General features: G+C 50.7%; 1 protein-coding gene across 1 annotated transcript in view; it reads left to right on the plus strand.

Moving 5' to 3' along the window:
• The window catches only part of ASS1 (argininosuccinate synthase 1), a 47,445-nt gene extending 25,786 nt beyond the window's left edge, over positions 1–21,659 (plus strand). Inside the window, exons 11-16 of the mRNA XM_080928088.1 lie at positions 2,509–2,593; positions 3,134–3,198; positions 11,291–11,422; positions 15,734–15,890; positions 19,954–20,019; positions 21,398–21,659. Of these exons, the coding sequence (XP_080784214.1) occupies positions 2,509–2,593; positions 3,134–3,198; positions 11,291–11,422; positions 15,734–15,890; positions 19,954–20,019; positions 21,398–21,443 (551 nt within the window). The 3' untranslated portion in view covers positions 21,444–21,659. The remainder of the gene's footprint in view (positions 1–2,508; positions 2,594–3,133; positions 3,199–11,290; positions 11,423–15,733; positions 15,891–19,953; positions 20,020–21,397) is intronic.
• Positions 21,660–25,276: the final 3,617 nt, after the last annotated feature.

A 25,276-nucleotide genomic window follows, 5' to 3' on the forward strand; every position in this document is an offset into this window, starting at 1 on the left:
CGGTATGAGCCTCCCTTGTGGGAGGTCTCAATGCTATACACTAACACTGGATCTTGGTGGAGAACCTTTCTGCCCCAAAGTTGCTGACTTTGCAAAATCATCCTCTACTTTTTTGAGTCTCAGTTTTTCCATTTATAGACTGGGGTTGGGCGTGGAGGGAACATTTTTTTTTCCTAGTGTGCAAGAAGGTCTGTGGCGGTGTGTGTGTGTGTTGGGGGGCTCCAGCTAGATGCTGCCACTAGAAAGTGCTTAGTAGTGGCAAATCAGCCACAAAGCTGAGACTCTGAAGACCCCACTCATAAAGCTTAGCTCACCCTAACTTGTCTGGTGTCTCCAGTAACCTGGACTCAAAGTTGCTGCCCCTCTGGTTCCTCTCTCTCTTGTCCTAAAGGGATAAATTGAGCATTGTCATACCTGGTGATTGGACTAGAACCCCACTGGGGGGGGGGCACAAGGAGAAGATACTCCCAAGCAGGCCTCTGGAGGGAGAGATGGTACTTGTCAGGAGAGAGAGCAGACATGAGGCAGCACAGACGCAGGCAGGGAAGCCAGCCATCCACAAAGTGGCCACGAGGTCAGAGCACAAGCAAGAGGAGCTCTGATGCTCTCAGACCCTCTCCAGTGCACCTCAGGACTGGAAGACAGGGTGATGGGGGGGAGGAGGCTAGAGTTCAGCCCTAGACATCCCCTGACTACTAGGATCTTGTGGAACTTCACCTTTCTGGGGCTGAGTTGTGCATGCCTGTAAAACAGGCTCTGACAAGGCTGTTTGCAGGTACCCAGCAAAACTTGTGGCTACAGCGAGGGTGTGGTACCAATACTTTCTACCCACGGCCTCTCTCTCCCAAGGAACTGTCCCACCTGCTAGTGCCGACTTTGTGTCTCTTTAGCTGGGTCAGTTTACATGTCACATTACCCAGGAACCAAGGAGATCTTGGTAGGACCCTAGACACAGTAGAAGTCTTGGGTCCCCTCTCAAACCCTCTGTTGGGAGCAAGGCGCCTCCCTTGAGCTTTGCTCTGAGCAGATGGTAGGATGGGCCAGGCCACACCGCAGGCTTCTCCCACGAGGCCCTCAAACCCCTGGGAGCTGGGAGGGCAGAGGGTGGGGGGTAAGCAAGAGGTGGCAGAGGGTCCTGGGCACAGGCCTCTAACAGCCCGTCCTAGAGACACAGGGTAGCCCCAGGCAGAGTTGAAGAAGAGCTGGCTATCTGAAAAGAGGGAGGGAGGCACCCTCCCTAGCCTACTCCTCATTCACTCTCTAGTTAATTTATTTGAAGTTTTAATCTAATTATTAACTATTTTAAAAGCTAAGAGGCTTTCTCCGGCGGCAGCACCAACAATGTCAACCTCTCCTCCCAGGCAGGCCCCATCCAAGGCCCCGGCGTAGGGTGATAATAGGGCCAGGGAAAGAGAGAAAGAGAGAGGCGAGGGGTAGGGGGTAGTGAGGGGGCTTAAGGTTCATTATTGGGCAGACTTACATTTAATAGCAATTTACAACCAAGTTATAAAACCCCTGGAAATGGGGGTTAAGAATGGTGAGGCTGTCAGCACCCTGAACGGAGCCCCTCCAAACGGGCGCCTGGCTAATAAAGACTCCAAAGCCGCTATTGAGCCCTGATTGGCACCCGATGGCTGGCTACATGGTAATGAGCCAGGCAGATGGGTGGGGGATTAGCCGCCAACTTTGAACAGCTTTTCTTTGTCACTGTTACGGCTCTCTTGTTAGCCCCCTAATACATTTATTACCCATTTCACACCGCTCGAGAAAGTGCCCCTTGCTATTCAAAGTCAACCCCAAACCCACCCACTGCCCCCTCCCCAGCCTCCCCCCCCCCCCCCCCCCGCACGGCCCTTCCCTGGCTGAGCCTCGCCTGTCTCCCTCCTGCCACCCCAGACAACATATCCCAGAAATCAAGTATGTCTGCCGGAGTGGGCAGCACCCCCAGCTTGTCCATCAGGTGGCTTTCTGAAAGTCTGGGATACAAGGTTGGGGCCGAGAGGTCCAAATCCACCTGGTGAGCATGGTAGAGAGCTGCTTAGATATGTGTGTGTGTGTGTGTGTGTGTGTGTGTGTGCAAGCACGTGCAAACACTTGCACACACGCCTGTGCGTACTCATAGGGTCTGGCTGCACCTCGGCCAGGCGGCCCCTGGGTAGCTGGTGGGGACAGAAGGTGCTCACTGGTAAGACAATGGCGAAGCGTGAAATTCAATTAGTTCAGGGCCTGGTTCCAATTTCACAGCCCCTAAATGCTAAAGGGGCAGAGAGAATGGGAGGGAGGGGGTGAGTGTTTTTATTGCATTTTCCTCTTTCATTCTGGGGGGCTTTCTCTCCCCTTCTCCTCCCGCCCCCCCCCCCAGCACAGGGCTTTGAAGGAGTCATTCGGACGGCATGTCTGTCACATCCATTTAAGGCGATGTGGGTGGAGGGAGAGGGTTGGGGGTGGGCACAGGCTGCTCTGCTGAGCCCCAGCCTGGAGGCCCACTGTGTTCTCTTTCTGTCCCAGGGGTCCCTGTGAAGGTGACCAACGTCAAAGATGGCACTACCCACAGCACGTCCTTGAACCTCTTCATGTACCTGAACGAAGTTGCGTGAGTGTCCACAGACTGCCCCCCACCCCCCGGGGCTCCCACCTCAAGCAAGCATAGGCCTGGACCTGTATGACAAATGGTCACAGCTGAAGTTCATGACCTGGAGGTCTGGCCCTGTAGACACAGAGTGCTCTGGGCTGAGGGTATTGGTTTGGCATTGGTATTGGTTTAAATCTGCAAACCATGAAGACAAAAGTTCCAAGTCTACCACCACCTCCTATGGTTGGTCCGGCTGGGGCAGCAGGCATCAGGACAAAGAACCGTAAGCCCTCAGTGAGGGCTAGGGCCAAGCAAGTCCCAGTATAAATGTAGCAGGCAGAGCATACAAAGTGACCCAAAAGATCGTTTTCTTTCAGGGCCTTAGGTTACCCACCTGTCCACTTGGGCCTGTTTTCCTGGCTCAGGTGTTCTGAGTCGTAGACCCCAGTACAGAGTCAGTATGCCCAGAGGTAGACCTTCAGCCAAACCAAAGAAAGTGGGTGGCCTCGGTCCTCCAGCCTTGTGGCAGCACCCGAGTCCAAGTGACCCCTTCCTTTTCAGAGGCAAGCATGGAGTGGGTCGCATTGACATCGTGGAGAACCGCTTCATTGGAATGAAGTCCCGGGGTAAGTGTGTTGGACACCCGGGCCAGCTTTGGCACCTCCGGAGCTCCTGTAACCCACCTTTCACCCCAGGCCACCTTGGCTTCCCTTTGCTCTCTCTTACACTCAGATGAAAGTAAGGACTGGGGGTGAAATGTGAACTGTGGCCTTTGCCCTGACTTCTCAGGGTGCTGCAAGAGGAGCTGTCTTTAGTGTTGGGAGGGGTCTGTGAGAGAGGCCAGCCTGGAGGTCAGGCTGCCTTGTGTTATGGGGCGGGCCAGTCAGGTTAAGAGGCGGACCATGCAGGGCCAATTTCGTGGTCATTAAGGCACTCCTCTAGTACTAGGCATGCGGTAGAGTGGGACTCTTGCCAGGGAGGGCGCTGTGAGCTGCACACAAGAACCCTAAGAAGGCCAGGCCAATTCAGGCATGTCCCCAAAGCCTTTTGGCTAGAGACAAATAGGCCCTACCTTTCTGTGGCATACCTGCCGCTTGATTGGTCTAGGCTGCCACCCATGGGACCTCGAGGCCATCTTATCCCAGGTGGCTTGAAGATGGAGAGCTGGTCCCAGGGCTATGCAGAATTGGTTCCCCAGGCAGGTACCTGCCTCTTCTTTTCACAAGTCCCAGTTAATCCTGGGTCATTTGCTGTCCACACCCTCTTCCTCTTCACTTTCCCTATCCACTGAGCATCTCCACCCCAGGTCCCTGTCAGTCATTGTGTGTGTATGTGAGTGTGTGTGTGTGTGTGTGTGTGTGTGTGTGTGCGTGCTTACGTGTGTGCGAGTGAGCATGATCGCTGATGCAGTGTTGTAGGGCACCTACAATTTTGGCAGTTAGGGTCTGAACTGAGGCACCTGAATATTTAAACACCTGTGACACTGGTCGAGGCTTCAAATCACTTGGCTTCATGGTTGATTGGGGACAATAACAGCCAAATAAAAGCAGGCCAAGGTTCAGTCCCAGTCTTGGTCCTTGGGGAGATTTTTAAATTGAGATCCTATGTCCCAAGAGGCAAGGCCAGCTCTCAGCTGTGAGAAAAGATGCAGATCCCATACCCTGGCCCTGCCGTCTTGAACTGGCAAGCTGTGAGCCTCAGTTTCCCCTACTGCATCCCCGGTCTTGCCTCTGAGGCTTGGGGGGGGTGGAGCAGAAGTCGCCTATCCCCAGGGTTTTCCTCTCCCCACATTGATCATCCGTGAGAATCCGCACAACTGCAGCTCTCTTGAGAAGGCCTTGTGAAGAACAATATGCTAATGAGTGTCTCCTTTCATTCCCAGCCTACCTTTGTCTCTTACCTATTTAACATCTGATTAAATGTCCCTTTGTCTCCACCTGCCCTTGGGAGCCGCACAAAGGAATTCCTCCAAGGCAGCTCTAGGGGCCTTGGGAGAAAGTAGCACCTCATTTTACAGATGGGGAAACTAAGACCCTGAAGGAGCAAAGGGATGGCTTAGTGGCTGTGGGCAGAAGCCGGAAGAGGCTGCACTGTGGTGGTGGACAAGCATGATGTATGCACAGGTTTTGGGGGAGTGTTTCAGTCCCAGGGGAATTGTGGGTGAGCACAAAGACAGCCTTAGGCCCTCTGGGCCCCAGTGCTGCTTGGGGATGTCAGACACCAGTATCCTTCCTAAACCCATACCTGTGGTGGGAATCACTAATTGGCTGTACCACTATCCCACTGAGCCCAGAGGCAGTGTGGCACAGGTGGTGGGCACTGCCAGTCTGACTGGGCAGTTACTCATTTCCTTTACTGGGAAGGTAAGGGCCAGCCAGAATGGACCCTGAAATGTCCCGCTGGGTGAAGGAGGTACCAGGTGATAACAGCTGAGAGGGGAAGACAGCCTGGCGAAGGCAGCAGTGGACAGTTCCCAGGAGGCTGAATGTATGATGGAGAGAGGATGGAGGGGGCTTGAGGGTACCCAGCTAGCCTGCTGGTGGGTCTCTGCAGACCTGGTGTCAAAGGCCAGGGCTTTGGCACTCAGCTTGAGTCCTGATCCTGATCCACTGAGAATCAGCCCTCCTGAGCTTTTCCTTCCTCACCTGCAAATGGGTTGAGGTGCTGTGTGTTGGAGGTAGATTACCCTCCTGACCGAGGTCCCTAGAAGACCCAGAGCGTGAAACCGAGTGTGCCTCCTTGTCACTCTACCTAGATATTGTGTATGTAACTGTGGGCAGCAGTCCCTAAAAGCACAAGAGTTTACAGTCCTGGGGAGGGAAATTGCTGTGTAGCTTTAGACGAATTGCTTTCTGTCTCTGAAACACTAATCTCCAGCAGCCTAGGAGACCTCTCCAGGAGTTTACATTAGCCTGTTTCCATGCTTGGTAACTTGAGGGTACCCTGTCTTTCTACACTCCAAGCATGTGTAAGAAGGCTTGAGGAGTTTATTAGGTGAACGGTGACAAGTGTTGTTAATCGTTGGTTATGTTGAGGCAGAACTGGAGTTCTCCAGACCTTGGTGTATGTGGGGGAAACATCATTTGTATTGATTTTACAAAGCTGGTAATTGACATTCACTAACAGCTTACTTTTTTCTTCTTGGTGGGAGGGGCAGGAGCACAGGGAGTGAAGCAGCATCCGCACCCTGGGTCTGGGTGGTCTGTCAGGCATGGCAGGCATTTGTGGGGAACCTCAGGTGGACTGGCTTGGTTGCATTGTGGCTCAATATCACATCATCTTCTTAACTCCAGAGGGGGACTAATTAAGTGAAATGAATGAAGTCAGTGGGGAGAAGGAGGAGGAGGAGAAGGAGGAGGGAGAGGAGGAGGAAGGGAAGGAGGAGGAGAAGGAGGAAGAGGAGGAGGAGGAGGAAGAAGAGGAGAAGGGAGAGGAGGAGGAGGAGAAGGAGGAAGAGGAGGAGGAAGAAGAGGAGAAGGATGAAGAGGAGGAGGGAGAGGAGGAGGAAGAAGGGGAGGAGGAGAAGGAGGAAGAGGAGGAGGAAGAGGAGGAAGAAGAGGAGGAGAAGGAAGGGGAAGAGGAGGAAGGGGAAGAGGAGGAGGGGGGAGCCTGGGAAGGAGCCTCCGTGTGTCCTTTACCTCATTCTTCTCTGACCTTCCTTTATGGCTGCTCACCTACTCTTCTCTCCCCTTTCTGCGCTTTCCTTCCGTCACTGCTAGCCCCCCAAATCCACACCCCAGCCCCAGTCAGCTTTCTTATCTTCCCTTCTGTCTTTCATCCTCCTATTCTCTCTCCCACTTGCCCCCTGAACTTCATTTTCAGTAGGCTTGCCCTTTATCTACTCTCCCTGCACGCCTGTCCAGCCCTCCTAGGAGCCATGCTCACATAGAGCCTTACAGATGGACAGCAAGGGGAGACTGGTGAAGCAGAAGACTGGGGTGGCTGGTCAGGGATGGCTTGTCTCACACACCCAGCCTGATCCACAGGATGGGCCACCTGGGCACCAGAGCCTAGAGAATAGCTTAGACTCCCACCCTTTCTTGCCTCTCATCACCATGGCAACCACCTCCATCCTTGGTCCTAGTACCTAAGAAAGGAGCCCTGGGGAGTCCATCCATCCTCTACCGTCCCTCCATCTGATCCACCTTCCCAAACCCCTTCCCCTGAATGCCCGAGACTCAGGTCCACATATCCTAACCTTTAGCCTGACTCCTTGTGGGTTTGGTAGAGTCTACTCAGTTTTGCCACATTTCTCAGCCCAGCCGGCAATATTGGCAAAGGATGAGAAGAATTTGAGCTGCTGCAGCTGTGTAGTCCCCACCTCTTCCTCTTGGTCCACTCCCCCCCTCCCACCACCCCAGCTCCTCGGCCTCCCCAGCCACCCCCCCTTCCTAGTGGTAATTAGGGTATGATTGAAGCTGCTCCACAGAGGGCTGCTGACACCTCTGTCTTCCCCGTAAACACGGGGAGATGAAAATAGACACTTGGAGCCTCGGTGCATGTCACTCTGAAGATGTCTGTTGTCTATTCCATAGCAGCACGGGCTCAGCTGTCATTTCCCCGTCTTTGCTCGGTGGTTTGTATACCAACTGTCAAAAGCCCCAAATCCAGTCTTTTAGAATTGGGTTTCTGTCACCGATTTTTTTTTTCAGAACTACAGAGAAATCATCTCTACCCCTACCTTGCCAAGAGAAGGGAGAGCTTTAAAACACACACACACACACACACACACACACACACACACACACACACACACACACGGGGCGGGGGGGGGGGGAAGAGGGCTAAAACAAGCCCTTTCTGATCAGTCCAATTAACTTTAACACTGCCCGAGATGGGACCAGGAATATTAACTGTGCTCCTGTCTCTTGGCTGGGACTTTGCTGTAAGCCTGTGACCTTCCTGATAACCTTGGGCTGGTGCAGAGAGCAGAGATGGCTTCTGCCCGCACTTCGCCCACTCTTCGCTGCTGCAGTGGGCAGGAGCTGGCAGGCCTTGGGCAACTAATGGATCTTTCTGGAACCCTGAATACTACCTGTGTTCTCTCCCTGGACTGCTGGGGGTGATGCTGTCGTTTTTCTCCGTGTTTCTCAGGTGCCAGGCCAGGCTGGAATCCAGATGCTTAGCATGTAAGAGCCATAGTTACTTAGCAACTTCCTGTTTTCCCCTGTCGGGGGCTCTGGGAGGACACTGAGAGGGACCGAGGCCATTCAGTTCAGTCAGATGCAGCACCAAGTTGTTAAGAGTTCTGGTTCTGATTCCGGCTCTGTACAGACAGCTTGGTTGTGTCCCCAGCTGGCTTGGAAGGAGAGAAATGCAGAGAGGGAACCTGAGTCTCTAGGAGTCGAAGTGGGACGCTGTCCCCGCCACTATCCCAGTATAAGGACAGGTTTCTCCAAACTGCACAAAAGTGGGTTGTCACAAACTCCCTGCCTCAGTCAGTGTGAGTGGCTGGGCTGTCAGGGGTAACTAACAGGTCACGGGAAATCAATCTCTTTGTGATGCTGTTGGTGTTTGTTCCTAGGGCGACTGAGATCCTGCCTTGAACCTTGTTTTCATCCCTGCCATTTTGGAGGCAGATTCTTTCCTGCATCTGTCTGTCTTTCTAAACAGCCTGTGGGAACTCGAGCTGTAGACCAGGCTGGCCTAGAATTCAGAGATCCACCTGCCTTTGCCTCCTGAGTGTTGTTGGGTTTTATGTTTGGTTTGGTTTGAGTTTTTTGAGGTAGAATCTCAGGTAAGGCAGGCTGGCCTTGAACTCCTGATCCTCCAGCCTCAACCTCCAAGCCTCCTGAGTCCTGGGATTACAGATGTAGAACAGGACATCCACCCAGTTCATAAAGTTCCTGGAATTGTTGGTGTGTGGGGGGCAGTACTGAGACCTGAGCCCAGGGTGTGTGCTAGGCAGGTGCCTACCTCTGTGTTTCCCTCCGTTGTTATGGTTCACTAGTTGTGGTTTTGAGACACTGTCGTGTTCTCTAACCCTCTGCCACCTGCCTCAACCTCCCCACTGCTGGAATCACAGCCATGTGCCACCAGGACCTGTTCCTCCTGCTGAGGTCCCGGGTCCCTGCCTTCAGGCTGTCAGCCTCAGCTCTTCTTGGTCATCCTGCCTGTCACTGCCTCCATCTGGACTTTGCTATGGGAGCGATGAGGTGGGGGTGTGGGGAGGGTCTTGTGCACAAACTTGAGGACATTAAGGGGTGTGGTGGGAGTCTGCAGGTAGATTCTGGAAGGTGGAGGAGGTTGCCTAGAGTGGCAGCCTCATAAGAAAAATGGGACAGGGTGTGTGTGTGTGTGTGTGTGTGTGTGTGTGTGTGTGTTGTGTGTATGTGTGTGTGTGCATGCACATATGTTTTATTTGTTTGTTTGTGTTCATATATGTTGTCAAGTACACTCCTTGCAAGTATACATGTTCGAAGACCAGAGGTCAATATCAGGAGTCTTTCTTCCATGTATAGTCTGTGAGAGAGAGAAAGACAGACAGACAGAGTCTCTCATTGAACCTGGAGCTTGCTGGTTTGACTAGACAGGCTAGCAAGTGAACTCCAAGGCTCCTCCTATCGCCCACCCAGCACTTGACTTAGGGTTACAACAACCAACTTTTCTGTAGGTGCTGGAGATCGGAACTAGGCTCTCCATGCTAGTGTGGCAGGCACTGAAGCCACTGCACAGCCTCCCAGACGCGCGGTAGCTTTTGCATGGCACATGTTGCCTGCAATTGAGTGCACTCTCAGATTCTGATGAGTGCCGACTCACCAGAGCAAGGCCTTGAGAGGCAACCTGGAGCCAAGTCTGGGGACCAGGATGCTGGTCCTGTTTCCCCTTTGAGGCATAGCAGCATGAACAAGTCACTACTTCCTAGACTCAATCTTCCTGTCTGTACATACCATTGACTGTTGGCCCAGGGCACAGACCTAATGACTCCTGAGGGATGCCAAGGGTTGACAAAGGGACCTTCCTGTCAACCCCAGCAGGACCCGAGTCACAGTTTCTATGTACTAGGCCTCTGTCCTCATATATTGAATATGAAATTGGTCACCCCCTAGAGAATACAGATAATTTTGTCCTAAAAGGTTTTTTTTTTCTTCTTCTGAGTTTCCCAGACCTTAAAAATTAAAAACCTGCCATATAGATAGTTCAGTGCATATAAGTTCAATTCCCAGGACCCACATGAAGGTAGAAGAAAAGTCAATTCTGGAAGGTCTGTTTTCAATACACACTCACATACATGTGCACACACTCACACATGTACAACAATATCAAAAATTAGTTTAATTTTTTACAAAACCATATGGACACCAGTTTATATGATGCAGGGCTGGAACCCAGGGTTAGGCCCTGAGGTATGTGAGGCAAACACTGTACAAGAGAGCCCCAGCCTGCCAGCTCTGGTTGTTGTCTGTGAGGTATAGTCTTAAATACCTGTTCCTCCTTCCTCCGCCTCCTCATTGCTTGGTAGAATATGTCCTTCTTCAAGACTGGCTAGCATGTCACTGTAGCCGCGTCACATAGGCCTGGTGTAAACCTGTGCAGTCTTCTGAGTTTTGGTTGGTTGGTTGGTTGTGTTTTTTGTTTGTTGCTCTGTGTGGCCCTGGCGGTTCAGACCAGGCTGGCCTTGAACTCAGAGATCCACTTGCCTCTGCCTCCTGAGTGCTGGGATTAAAGGTGTGTGCCACCACTGCTTCCTGGATTTTATAAAGATTTATTGTGGCAAGATTGTGGGGAGTTGCCAGTACAACTGAAAAGCTGCCTCTTCGGCACTGTGCAGCGGGATTGGAAAGGAAGCTTTTGGATCAAATTCTGGGGATGGCGCTGCCCCTCCATTTCCTCCATAGCACAGTGGACACAGGCTTGTCCAAGGCTATACCAGAACAGGCACAGTCCTGCCTCTTGGTGCCTCCGTGTCTTAGATATAGCATGGTACTACTGAGGGGACCTTCCTCTGGTTGACAGCTCAGCCCGGGCCACCCTGTCACTTTGGAGACCTTCTGGCCCAAGCAGGATGTGTTGCTGGCTAGATGAGATGACCGAAAGGGACTTGAGCAAGTGCCTTTCCCCTGTCCTGGGCTTTGCCCTCTGTGGCCAGCTAACTCACAAGCCTGTCGGCACACCCATCAGGGATCCAGGAGCTTGGATTCTGTCTGTCTCTGTCAGTCATTTTTCAGGGGCTCAGCTTCTCCATCTGCACAGTGGAGCCAGCGCTCAAGCCCCAAGCAACCCCAGCAGTCTCTGGAGGAATAGAGCTGCCCACGCCATGTGTGTACTCACATGTTCATGCGTGTGTGTGTGTGTGTGTGCACAGCCGTCTCCCCTCCCCTGACTCCCTGGTGGAAGGGAGGAAGGGATATTTGGGGCCCTGGGCTTCACCGTAGTTGGTTTAATTACAGGTTTTCAACTGCAGGCCGGTGGGCATGCATTGGAGAGGGGGTGCACCGCTCAGAAACCCTGTCATTTTCCCCGAGTCTGAGGGCCTCTTCAAAGGGGGGCATCTAGACATTTTCTCCACAAGCCACAGAGTGGACTGTCGTGGCCCCAGCATGAACATAATGACAGACGCATTTTGCAGCAAGCTGGGAGTGAATGGGTCCGACTGGCTTGTCTCCTGTCAGACGAGTCATTATTATTTTTTTTTTTTTTTGTCATTTGCTGACAGTTTGGGTTTCATGTGTTTCTCTCTTTTTTTCTCCTTTTCCCCCTGCCTGGAAAAATGGCTAGGTATCTACGAGACCCCAGCAGGGACCATCCTTTACCACGCTCATTTAGACATAGAGGCCTTCACCATGGATCGGGAAGTACGCAAAATCAAGCAGGGCCTGGGCCTCAAATTCGCAGAGCTCGTGTACACGGGTATGTACAAGCCTCAGCTGTCCCTGGTACTCCCCTCCCGGTCCCCTAGGACTCAGGCCTTTCTTCCATCAAGTATACCTTCCTCCCATTTAGCCCCACCCACCATCATCCTCTTCAGAACTCTGATTGACACTGGACCAGGGGTGAGGGAGAGAGGAAGGGACAGTGGGGTGGTCTTTACGTGAGTGCCAAGGGAGACACGGCAGCCTCCAGAGGTGTTCGGCCATAACCACTACAATGTCAACCAAGGACTATGCATCCATCGTTCCCAGAGTGAGCCAGACTGGATCCAGCAGGTACTCAGTAAGATCTAAGGCTCCTTAGACCTCACCTTAGGGGTGAGGGCTGGTTGGGCCTCGTTAGTCCATCCATAGGAGGCACTGCATGCTAACCTCCAGTATGGAATGCACAAAGAAGCACATGAGTGCCCAGCATGGGTGGTCACACCTTCCAGACAAGCAGTGCTGCTCTGGGACCCAGACGCTATGTACAGTCTTCATAGTGGGAACCAAGGGCCCTAAGCCATGATCCCGATGCCCATTTTCCTGCCACTTGTGAGCTAAAAATCATTTTAAGCTTTTTTTTTTTTTTTAGACTTTAAAAATGGTTGGAAAGGAAACCAAACTTTCATGACATGGAAATTATATGAAATTCAAAACATCCTTCATGTCCCTGTAGTCTCTTTGAGCTGCGGTGTCAGGGCAGAGTTGATTCAGCAGAGACCTGGAGGCACACACAACGTACAACAGTGATAACACATGCCTATGATCCGAGCACGCTTAATCCCTATGAGTTCAAGGCAATCCTGGGCTACAGGATGAGACCCTGTCTTTAAAAATGGCCAAGACAGGTTTGAGTGTGCTATTATATGCCTACAACCCAAACACACACACACACACACACACACACACACATTCACACACACACACATGCACAAACACACACACACATGGGCATATTCACACTAATTTTTAGGAGACATTTTTTGATCTTGTCTATAATATTTGCATCTCCCTAGTTTGGAGGACTTTGTCAGGCAGCCTCTTGGAAAACAGGTTGCTGCCTACAGCCAACCTTGGCAGTTCTGTGGGCCAGAAGTCTGATGTCAGTCATAGCCACCTGGCTGAGGACTCTGGCCACGCCTGTCCCCATCCCCAGCCTCCCAGGCCCGCTGGAATCCATCCCAGCCTTGGCTCACACACTTTACCACTGCCATTGTTCTGAGCATTGAAGCACAGTCCCCCCTCTCCAGGTACAGACAGGTGTTTAAATATCATGGCTTCCTACTGGCTCGGCAGGACTCCCGTGCTGAAAGGTGGATTCTGGTTACAAAGTGGGATTGACATTAAGACATGGCGGGGTGTAGGGGAGAGCAGAGAGCACCTGGCCTGAGTGCCCAGGAGGCATCCCGAGGGCAGAGCCTGACAGGGGACAGAGTGCGGGCTTCCGGGATTCTAGTGTTAGTGTCTCTCCCTGTCTGCTGTCTTGCTGGCACTGGACTAGGTACCTGATGAGTATTGCCTAACTTTAGCTGCACAGAGGTGGGGAAACTGAGGCCCAGGCAGACAGATACTTGATCAAAGGTTTTATGGCTGATAAATTACAAAGGTTGAACCCGAGATAGGCAGGCTTCAAAAGTCACTCCCACAGGACCTGGGAAGCCATTAGCAAGGGATAATTTGGGGGTGCCATGACATGCACAGGAAGCCTTGGCTACAGGCACAGTGTCTGGGTTGAGTCCCTGCTCTGTCAGCCGGCAATGAGCCCTGTAAATCCCAAAATGAGGCTGAGTGACTGGAGATTAGGAGCTTTCAAAGGAAATAAAACCTTGGAGCAGAGAGAGGGAACAAGGCAGGGAGCAAGACTAGTCCAGGTCGTTCTTGCAAACATTAACTCTGCCTGAGCCCTGCGATATCCAGGTGTCCACAGAGGTCAAAGCCAGCCCTCTGTCAGTCCAGAGTGCCACTTGATTGGCCCCTTGCTGGAAGGAGACATACTGCAGACCCAGCTTGGCTGGATGCTGCAGCTCCCCCGCCTTGCTCTTCAGCAGTGTCATGTGAAGAGAAGAAATGGTCACTCAGGACCATGGCATGGGTGCACCATGCATCAGGAATAGTGCCAGCAACCACTAACTAACCGAGGCCTGGTGAGGTTTCTAGTGTGGGTGCTGGGAGGCTTTGCCTCCGGTTGACTTTATGGTCCTGAGTAAGTCTGTTCCCTCCCTGGGCCTCAGTTTCCCCTCTTGTAAATTCCAAGGGTTTTAGGACTGAGACATGTTGGGGCCTCTTCCCCTCCCACTGAGCACCCCTGGTTCACAACCCACCACTTGTGGGTTGAGCTCCCCTTTCTAGCCCTTCTGTGGCCTCAGGGCACAAATGGAGAGATGGGACACAGAGGAAGTCCTCCTCCTAGGTTCACAGGCTTCTAGGACCACTGTCCCTGTCTCTGCCTGGCCATCTCCCTCTATTCTTCCCTGTGTCCCTACTAGCCATACGGAGTTCAGTGAGACTCCCTTCCAGGTCATCCCAGCAGGACTCTAGCTTCAGGACCCTGAAGGCACCTGGTGGAATATTTAATTTAGTAGCTGTAACTTACCTAGTTAACACACACACACCCCCACCTGCCCTCAACATAAAAATGGGTATAGTGTATGACTTTAAAAGACACTTGTTCTAACCTGAACAGACTCTGTATTGCTGAACCTGGGCAAGGGGAGCCCTCTGCAACTTAGCCCCAAAGCCCCACCCACTGTGCAGCACAAGCCTGGACATGCAGGATTTCCCCTGCACCAGGCTCTCTAGCCCATTTCAGGCTGGGTCCACTGGGAAAAGAAACTTGAACCAAAGACCCCTGTGGGCTAGAGAAACAGATCTCAAGATAAAGCCAGGGCAGTGGCTCCTTTGCTGATCTCTGCCCTTCCTATCAACAGCGCCATCTCCACCTGCCTTCCAGCCTGGGAGCACAATGGACTAATTATCCCAACTGAGAAAAATCAAAGAGCAGGCAGGACACAGGAATGGGGGGGGGGGTTGTGATTAATGCCCCTTCCCAAAGAATCCAATGGTGTTTTAAAAGTTCTCGGTTTAGAAGTATTCCATCAGACCTGAATTCTGCCATGGTCCTGCTGTGTGACTCTGTACGGTTCTTTCCTTCTCTGGGCCTTTCTTTTGGGTTTATAGTGAGGGACTGTCAGAGGTCATAGTGTTTGAACAGCAGAGTTAAGTGCTCACTGAATCTACATATCCCTGCAGAGCAGTTATCACATCTTGCTGTACACACACACACACACACACACACACACACACACACAAACCAGATTGAACCCACCCCTTCTCTGTGAGGCCCCTTCAGGCCTCTAACAGTAGCTGGACCCTGCTAACCTACTCTCTTATCAGGATAGGAGATCACAGGCCATCTGGCCCCACAGCTGCCCAGGTGGGCTCACCTTCCTAGCTCTTTCAAAAACCTTGTGCCTGGCCTTCCCCTCCCCCAACCCACCTGTTGTCCCTTGGTACTGGGGCCCTGCTCTCTCCTAAAGGAATGGCTTTAGTCCAAGGATGTTGGGCTGTAGGGGGAGGAAATGTGCTTCCCAGGCATCTTCAGTGTTGTGTGCAAATAGAGGATGCTCTGCTCACATAGGGGAAGACACCTATCCTCACAGGAGATAGCCATTGTCCCTCAGCTCCCACTCACAGACGGGGCCAGCTTGGACAAACTGCTTACTCTGTTGAGCCTCTTCCTTCTCCATTAGAGTTCAGGGTCACAGGGCAGAAAAAGTAGTTCAGGGCCTTCCCAGAGCACCATTCAAAGCAGCCCCACATACCCAGTGCTTGTTGGGCGCGAGGGCTTCGCTCAGGACTGCTCTGTTATTTTGCAGGAAGGGAAACAGCTGAAAGCCCCAGAGCCTGTCTGGCCATAAACCAGGCTGGCTTTCCTGGGTACCCTCATTGCTTAGCCCTATGGCACATACCAAGGTCTCTTATATTCCTTAGCAAAATGGAGCCCTCCTGGGTCAGGGCCAGGGTCTTTCCATAACCCCTGTGTATTCCTGTGCATGGAGTGAGGGTATACCTTCCTTATGACTTTTATGCCTTTGGAGAACAAGGAGGCCATTTCTTGCAAGATGATGGGATTGGGACACAAGAGTGGGCTCTTCAGCCTCGTTAACGATGGCACATCATGCCAGTGCTCACGTGTAAGGCAGACTGGGTCTATCAGAGGGTAATTCTGGACTTCGGCTCCTGTATCCTCCATCCTCCTGTGCCCTGGCCTGAGGCCGTCCACAACACCTTCATTGTTCTTTTCCTACAGGTTTCTGGCACAGCCCTGAATGTGAATTTGTTCGCCACTGCATCGCGATGTCCCAGGAGCGGGTGGAAGGGAAGGTGCAGGTGTCTGTCTTCAAGGGCCAGGTGTACATCCTCGGCCGGGAGTCTCCACTCTCCCTGTATAATGAAGAACTGGTGAGGTAGGTTCCCATGTCTCAGTCCATCTAGTCTTGTCTGAGCAACTTCTCCAGCACATTTTTGCTAATCTCATGTCAAGCTCTTTGTGAGAGACCAGTAAGATGTTTATGATGGACACATCTGTCATGTCATGGAACCTACAGGCCAGGGAAGAAAGGTGTCAATCAAATGATAGCTGTGAGCTAGGACTGTGGTTAGGAGTGACTATCTGCCTAGTGTACAGAAAGCACCAGGTTCTAGCTCCAGCACGGCATAAACCAGGTGTGGTGGTACTCAGTCGGTCGAAGCAGGAGGACAATCAGAAGTTCAGTGTCATTTTCTGATGCAAAGTAATGCTGTCCTGAGCCAAATGAGACTCTCCCAAAAAAAATCAAAGCAACAAAAGAAAGGAAGCAGGCAAGCTGTAATGTGGATTAGAAGAAAAGAGAGTATTGGAAAAGGATAGTCTGGCTGGGTATAAAAGTTAGGCTGTGAAGCAGCTTTCTTAACCAGGGTTACCTAGAGGATTTGGTGGATTCCAGGGGCAGTACCTCTGGTTCTGAGCCTCAGAAGGGCTTAGAAGAATTCAGGCATACCAGGAAAGATACTAGAGGAAGAAAACTAAGAAGCCAGGTTATGGAGACTGAGCCAGGCTGTAAGAAGGGCAGGGTCAGATCTTCAGGTCCTTATGTTGCCCTGAAGAATGGTTTTCATGGAGCGCACAAGGGTGAAGGTGTACACCGGCAAGGGTGGTCATAAGGTTGCCAGTGAGCAACGCTGGCAGTCTAGACTGGGTTGGTGAGCCCAAAAACCAGATCTTTACAAGCTACACACTGGATGTGGACGGGGATGTCAGTGTGCAGAAGCACACTGGGGATGAGTGGAGCTTGGCTGTGTTTCCTGTCAGTGGTGCTGGTAGAACCCAGGGCTCTTCACTCACTAGGCAAGTGCTCTGCCATGGTCTACACCCCAGCTGTGAGGAAATGAGAATTTGGGGAGTCTCAGACGTAAGTGTAGGTACCTCTAAGACAGCCCGGAACCATTTTGTCTGCTTGTGGTCAATAAGTACAGAATGAGGTGACATTGGACAGCCTCAGGCTTGTTCTCTAAAGTCTTAGCAGAAGAGGCCACTGGGGTGGAAGGAGAAAGGCGGGGAACCCAGATGGAGCCTCCAGGAGCTTCCTTCTGGGAGGACCGAGCAGAGGGTCTAGTATCGGGGGAGCCTGTGACAGACAGGGAGCCGCCTAAGCTGGTACCACCTAAACCATCCTCTGTGTCCGTGCCCAGCGTTCGTTTTGATGTGGGAGACATGAGCAACACAGACTTTGCTATGTCTGAGGGCAGCCTGCCCTGAGAAAGCCAGGCATCTCCTCTGGGCGCCACTTGGCCAAACCGTGGATGGGGACAAACCCCCAGGGACCAGCTGGCTCAGGCCGAGGCCTGCCCTGCCCTCCCAGGGACAAGTCGGAATTAAAGTACGAGTTTTGTTTGGCATTCAATATTATTTCTCTCCTTCCCTTCTACCAGCCACGTTGAGTTTCTCCCCCCACCCAACTTCAATCTTTCTAAACACTTTATAAGCCATAAATATAACCGAATCAGTTTAGATCAGTCGGGGTAAATGTCAAATTATCTTCTCTCTTTCTCTCTCTGGCTCTTTCTCCCCTCCCCCTCCAAATGAACAGCCTCTAATAATCTGCCCAACCCTTCATTAAACCTTACAGTCTCACTCGGGGAGATTAAATGAATAAAGTGAAAGGGAAAAGGGGAAGACGGAGAAAAAAGCAGAGGTACTTATTCTCACTGTGTCTCCGACCATTTCCCTTTTCTTTTTGATTTCTACATCGCTGACTTGAAAGCCCTTGAGTGACAGCGTCACAGGGACCAGCGAGGAAGCCGCGAGAGGTAGCAGAGCTGGAAATGCCGGGCGCAGTAGGTAGAAAGTAATGTAATTATAGAGCAGGTCAGAGCCACTCGAATGAGCAAAAATAAAAGCATGGAGGTTTTTCTGTAGACCGTCAGAGGAGGTAAAAAAAAAAAAAAAATCATTGTAAACTCTGTTTCCACACCCCAACCTCCCCCTACCCCCTGACAGCACTATTTGAAAAAAGAGGTTTTCGTTCTCAAACAAGCTCCTCTTGGGACTCTGGGCAGCCTCGCAGGGCAGGGCCGTCCTTGGTGGGCTGTCTCTGAGGCAGTCCTGGAACTGTTTGTCCAGGTTGTCTTGTAGACAGGCGGAAGAAGGTTGTGTTGCTTTGTAGATTTTTTGTTTTGTTGTTTTGTTTTTGTTTTTGTAGCTTTGTTTGTCTTTAAAGTCTCTTGTAGCCCAGGTTCTCCTCAGGTGTAATATGATGACGACCTTGAACCCCAGTACTTCTGCCTCTACCCCCAAAGTGCTAGGTTATGGTGTGGAGTTTGTTTTGACTTGGGAGGTGGAAGGAAAGGAGGACCCTGTGGTCCAGGTGAGGGAAGGGCTCAGCCACCAGTCTGCTCTCAGGACTGAGTAGAGGCGCTTGTAAAGGGGAGGGAGGGCTTCGGACAGAGGTGAGGCTGGGCTTCCAGAGCCTGCTTGCCAGAAGGTAGGAAGCAAGTGATGAGGAGCTTTGTGTGTTCAGGGCACACCCAAAGGCACCCAAGCAAGCAAGATTTGAATATTATTGCACAAGTTGGTACCCTTTCTAGACCAGTCTTTCCTAACTATGTAGGCACATCTTTTCCCCAGGAGGGACCATATTGATCAGTGGTCAGCTCGTAGTGTTGTCAGGACCCAAACCCCAAAGGGAACTCTGGAGAAGGGGAGCAAACACAGGAGAACAGGGTCATGGAGGGCTTAGCATGGAGTGACTTCAGGACCCGAACAGCATCAAGGTCAAAACTCCAGGCCCATTGGGACATGTGCAGACTCCACATGTTTTTAGGGAAGGCGAGAGTGGAGAGTCAGAGTTTTACCATAAGCCCAGGCTAGCTTTCTCCTTCCGCCCCAGGGCTAGGCCTACAGGTGAGCGCTACCTTTGTTGGTTCCATGTGTTTTACAAAAAGGGCCACAGTTGAGTTGGAGGTGTGGCTTGGTGGCATAGCACTTGCCTTGAATGCAAAGCCCTGGGTTCATTGGCCAGGGTCACCAAAAGAGGGGGTAGGTGTCCCCAGAGAACCAGAGGCATGGCCTTAGTCACATGATGGCAGGTCCTTCTTACCTGCTTCCAGGTCGTACCTCTTTGGAGAGAGCTCCTGAGGGGGCAGGTCACTTCCTTGTCCCCGAGAACCTTGAGACTGCTTTGTGCCAGTTTATAGACAAGAGGCCGAATAAGAGCAGAAAGGAAGTCAGGGGTGACTGAGTCTATAGGGCTGCAAGGGCCAAAGATTGAAGTGGTGGGCAGTGGTGCTGTTTGCCCAGACAGAATGCTACGCTCTTAATCTCAAATCCTCTGCCCCGGGTGAGCTGGCCTAAGAGTGCCGGATGAATGAATAAGTGAATGAATGAATGAATGAAGACAGTGGGACGTCAGTCACTGTGACTTCACATGAACCCTTGACAGTGAGAGCCACTGATACATTCCCGAGGCTCATGCTCAGCCCTGGGAACCTGCACACTTCCCTGGGCTCTCTGAGATAGGTGACAGACCAGGATGGCTGCTGGGGTGAGTGGCTTTTGGAGAAGATCTGGAAGGTACTGCAGAGAGGGCAGCTGTACTGAGGCCACTGCAGGTGACAGATGCTGTCACAATGCTCTGACCTCGGGGTAAAGATGGCTGTGGGACTCCATGCTGTAAATACCTGCCAGCCTCCCTTAGCTCCAGAGAGCCCATCAGCTGCTCCAGATGTCATGAGCCATTTCAGGCTCTCTGGAGGACCTCAGTTTACAAATGGCAAGAATTCACAGGCTCAGAGTTAGCGGAGCTGGGACCCAACTTAGAACCTCTCCCTGCCTCCCGAGACTCACACTCCGGGCAGAGGTTTCTGGGAGCAACCTGGCCATTGACCAGCATGGCGCCTGGCCCCGTTCAGTACTCCCAGAATTAGACTGAGTAGAGGAGAGAGACTCGGAGCAGGGTGGCCTGGCCTTACTAAGTTCTGCTTTTCCTGCAGCATGAACGTGCAGGGCGACTATGAACCCATTGATGCCACCGGCTTCATCAATATCAACTCACTCAGGTGAGAGAGAAACTCTGGATCATGCCGATCCTCAGAGGCCTCCAGCTATGGGAAGCAGGTCCTGCTGTGACGCTGTCCCTTCATGCACCAAGATGTTCCCAACCACCTGCCTCTAGTTCCTCAGCTCCCAGTCAGATCCCGTTCAGCAGGGCCTGGTAGTCAACAGAATCAGAATGTCCAGGGACCAGGACATTTGACTCCCTGGATCCTGGCCTGGGCTCTAACAATTGCATTAATGTCTCCAGAAACAAAGCTGCTGGGCTCCTTGACCAGAAAAACTAGTTGAGGAAGTGCCCTGAGGGACAATAGAATCTTATGCCACTGTTTAAGAGCTGGAGGGATGGACAGATGGCAAGTCACTGAGACCTGGAGCTCATATGCAATGCCTGGGGTCATATGCTCTGACCTAGGGAACTCAGATCCCTTCCCAATCTCCAGGAGGCTCAAGGGAGGGTGTGAGGTACCCCTCACTCCCCAGTGATTCCTATAGGAGCATATGGGAATAAAGCTAAAGGTGTCCAGGGCTGGTATGCTCAAAGACTGACAACAGCAAGGTCATTCATGACAGCAGCTGCCGTGTCAAGCCGTTCCTGGGCTCTTTTCTAGTTTATTTTCATTCCTTAAAACTTTTATTGCATTTATGTGTATTTTTAAAATGTTTTTAATATGAAAGTCAGAGGACACTTTCCAAGGTCAGTTCTTACCTTCTATTATATAGGCTTGAGGAATCAAGCTTGGTCCTTCAGGCTTGGCAGCAAGCACCTCTACCCACTGAGCCATCTTGTCAGCCCCGTTTGCTTTAACTCTTAGAGATATTTGAATATTCCCTAGATACAGGCTCAAAATGGTTAAGAAACTTGCCTGGAGTCAGTCAGGGAGGAGTTATGGTGCCAAGCTGGGAAGACCAACTCTGGGTTTCTCATTGGGGACTCCAGACTCATGGGGCCTGTGTCAGGAAGACAGAGATGGCTTCTCCATCTGGCAGTGTGCCTTGGGTTTCCTAGAGCCACCCAGGTCTGCAGAGACCTCTCTGCAGCCAGAGCTCTCGGCCCCTCCACCTCCTGCCTCGCCTGTGGCTTATAACCCCATAAACCTTTTGAAATGGCCCAGAACATAATGGCCTCTTCATTTCTCCTATTGGCTGTTAAATGCTTTATCTTCAACAATGACAAACAATGTTTTCCCCTCTGATAAATTAATTACATTATCCTGATTGGAGGAGCCAGGGGAGGCTAGGGCAGGAGAGGGGACCGAAGAAAAAGGCAACTTCTTAACAAACAGCTGCCCCCACCGCCCCCTTCCTGCCTGAATTAATTGAATGAAGCGCATGTTGTTATTGTGAAATTACATTTTTCTTTGTTTTCCATTTGGTTTACAGGCTGAAGGAGTACCATCGCCTCCAGAGCAAGGTCACTGCCAAATAGACCCTGACAAAGAGGAGCGGGCCTCCCCTCTGCAGCTCTCCCAGGCTTCAGCATTAATTGTTGTGATAAATTTGTAATTGTAGCTTGTTCTCCGACCACCTGACTGGGGCTGCTGTGCCCCCACCCCTCCCCCCGCAGGCTTTGTTCCCTGGTCCCCTATAGCCTACAAAAGTGGTCATCCAAGGGAAGGGGAGGGTGGCGGGCAGCTGCAGAAAGCGTAAAATGACAATTAAAAGAAGTTACATTAGTCTTTTATTTGTCTCTGCGTGTGTGCCTGTGTGCTCATGCCTAGCCCAACCTTTGTGTTTTCCTTTAAACAGTGTATCATAGCATACATGTATACATGTACATGTATACATATAAATATAATAGGGTACACATGTACAGTATATACAATGTATATATTATATACCATATATAATATATCCATATAAATATAATGATATAATGGGGTACACAGGTATATGTATGTTTATATATAATACCATATATAATATTAGATACCCAGTGAGTGTATATATATAATGGGGGTGCCCATGAGTGCAGGTGCCCACAGAACCCTGAAGCATTGGATCTCCTGGTGCTGGCACTACAAGCCATTATGAAGCTATCAGACATTAGCACTGGGAACCAAGGTTGATCCTTTGCAAAAGCAGCAAACACTCTGAAGCTCCCATCTCTCCACATGCACCCAGCTCCTTTATTTTCTAAGTGTGGTGGAAGTTCATCTCTGCCAGAGAACCTGCTTATCTCTGGGGACGGGGGTGGATCCTCTTGTTCAGCAAAAAACAGGAACCTAGGAATGGCGGTAATCCTTTAGTTGATATCTTTGAGAACATGTCACCACCCCTTCACTTGAAATGCCTGTGTATGGTGACGACACCACAAGAGATGTCCCCAGCGCAGCTGAGTGGCTCCAGTCTAAAGTCTAAAGCTGGAGCCACCTGGGAAAAGAGAAAAGTCTTTTTGTGGAGCCCTGGCTTCCATTCTCTAGAGAACCAGCCCACAAACCACACCCCCACGAGGCTGGACATCTGACCTGCATTTTATCCCCTGGAGTTAGCTTGAGCACCTGATCAGAAGTGAAGTCACCTTAGTCAGAGCATAAAGTGCTGGCCCTCCACCCCAGCACGCAGGCGGCAGAGACCGTGGGATTTGCTGTAAGCAAGCTGGTGGAACTTCCTGCACCGGGTTATTAGTCACCCCTGTGCCTCATCTTGTTGCTCGTTTTTAAAATTCACATTTGTTTATTGTGAGGGGATACACTAATGTGCATGTGGAGGTCAGAAAGCAACTCGCAGGAGCCAATCAAACTCAGCCCTTCTTGCTTGGCAGCAGATGCCCCCAAAACACCAGCTTGCTCTGAGCCCAGGCTGGTTCTGCATCTTGGGAATCTCCATACTGCTGCCTTTATCCACTAGGGTTCCTTCCAAACTTCTCTGATCAGCAATGCCCACGTTATTGTGAATAGTCCCCTTGCTGTAATGCATCGCTCTTGCAGATGCCCAGCGTAGATGCCCATCATTCAGGAGCAGGCAGATCACTCAGCGTGATCTCATTACCACAAGGCATCGTGAGCTACCCTGCAACGAGGCAGAGAGAATGACTTGCCGAAGGCCACTCAGCCAAGGGGCAGAGCCCGCTCACTCCTGCACCCTGTATGTTTAGACGATACTTTCCATCACCCACTCACAAAAGCTACTTACGTCTCTCCTGTTCCTTTTTCATTCATGTTTCTTCTATTATTTAGTTAAAAGATAAATGTATTTCTAGGACACTGAATTCAGGATCTATATACTAAATTCTACCACTGAATTACATACCTAGTCCCACCCAATACCAGACACACACACGCACGCAAACACACACACACACACACACACACACACACACACACACACACACAAACACACACACACCATGCATATACAGACAAGCAGATCCACACCCATACATACATACAAACTAATTAATTAAAAATAAAATCTGACCTTTCCAAACTAGACACAGTGGCATGAGTCTGTAATGTCAGCACTTGGGAGACAATCTCAAATTCAACACCAGCCTAGACTATAGTTCAAGGACAGCCTGCATCACATAGTAAAAACTATTAAACCACCTTTACATCTTTGTTAAAAAAATTAATTGACAGCCAGACATGCTGGCAGCATACATCCTTAATCCCAACACCTGAGAGGTTGCAGAGGCAGACAGATCTCTAAGTTCGAGGCCAGCCTGGTCTACAGACTGAGTTCCAGGACAGCCAGGGATACACAGAGAAAACCTTTCTGGAAAAAAAAAATTAACCAATACCCTAGCCATGGTCCATTTTTTGGAGTTTATTTTTCTTCACTGATTTATATTGCTATCCTTGGCAAAAACACTCTGGTTATTGTAGTTTTATGGTAAATCCTGAAGTTAGGTAGCAGATAATTTCAACCTTTTTCTTTTTTTTAAATTTATTTTATGTATGTGAATACACTGTCTTCAGACACACCAGAAGAGGGCATCAGATCCCATTACAGATGGTTGTGAGCCACCATGTGGTTGCTGGGAATTGAACTCAGGACCTCTGGAAGAGCAGTCAGTGCTCTTAACCACTGAGCCATCGCTCCAGCCCCCTCCAACCTTACTCTTACTTGTCAAAATATTTTTTTACTATTCCAGATTCTTTGCCTTTCCATATAAATGTTAAAATTACACTGCCAATTTCTTCAAAACCTATAGTAGGATTTCGGTTGGCATTGGACATTGAAGTCAAACAATGGGTCAGTTTGAGGAGTCACCATCTTCGTACACTTCCCACTCCGTGATCATGGTGTACTTCATCGTCTAGTGACCTTTTAAAAACTCTTTAATGCTTCATAATTTTAAGAGTGCAAAAATTCTCACATATCTTCTGTTAAATTTGTTGCCTCTAATTCCATTTTATCTTTCAAGATTTACCTTCTTATTTTCAATTACATGTGCATGTGTGTGTGTACGTGTAGAGCTGGAGTCCCAGGCAGTTTCGAACCCCCAGACAAGGACTAAATCTGGGTCTTCTTGCGGAGCAGGACATGCTCTCAGCCATTGGCCCATCTCTCCAGTCCCTAATTTGAATTCATTTATTCATTTATTTTTGAGTCAGGTTCTCACTGTGTAGGCCTGGCTGGCCTCAAACTCTCAGTGATGCCCCTGCCTCAGCCTCCTGGTTGCTAAGCACTACCACACCTGGCTCTGTTTCCTTGTTTCTTTTAAGACAGGGTTTCCCTGTGTGGCCTTGACTGTCCTGGAGCTCACTCTGTAGACCAGGCTGGCCTCGAACTCACAGAGACCTGCCCAGCTCCGAGTTTGTGGAATTGGAGTGCTGAGTTAAAGGTGTATGTTACCACTACTCGGCTCAACTTCTTTTCCCGAAGAAATGAAGTTCAGAAAGATAAAGCATTGGTGAAGGTCACACCGAAAGAGCAGGCAGTCACATGGAAAGGAGACCACACAGGAACAGAAGGAGTGCCACAGACCCTCTGGATCTGTGTCTGGGCTTCACTGTCCAAGCCAACCATCAGATTCTTCCTCTAGCCCCAGCTACCCCAGGAATCATCATACATCCCCGTGGCAGGCAGAAAAGAGCTTTGGTAAAAGTTTTAGTTCAGGTCCAGTATGTGCTTGACATGTGCAAGCATGTACGCCAAGCACACACTTCCACATGTATAACACACATGTAAATATTTGTGCACACACGCACACACACCTGAATGTGTATGATATATGCGCATGTGTACACATGCTTAGCATGCACAGGACTTGAGACAGCACAGTGCCTGAGCAGCCAAGGCCAGTCCACTTGCACA

Source organism: Micromys minutus (genome assembly GCF_963924665.1).
Source record: "Micromys minutus genome assembly, chromosome: 13".
Classification (NCBI taxonomy): domain Eukaryota; kingdom Metazoa; phylum Chordata; class Mammalia; order Rodentia; family Muridae; genus Micromys; species Micromys minutus.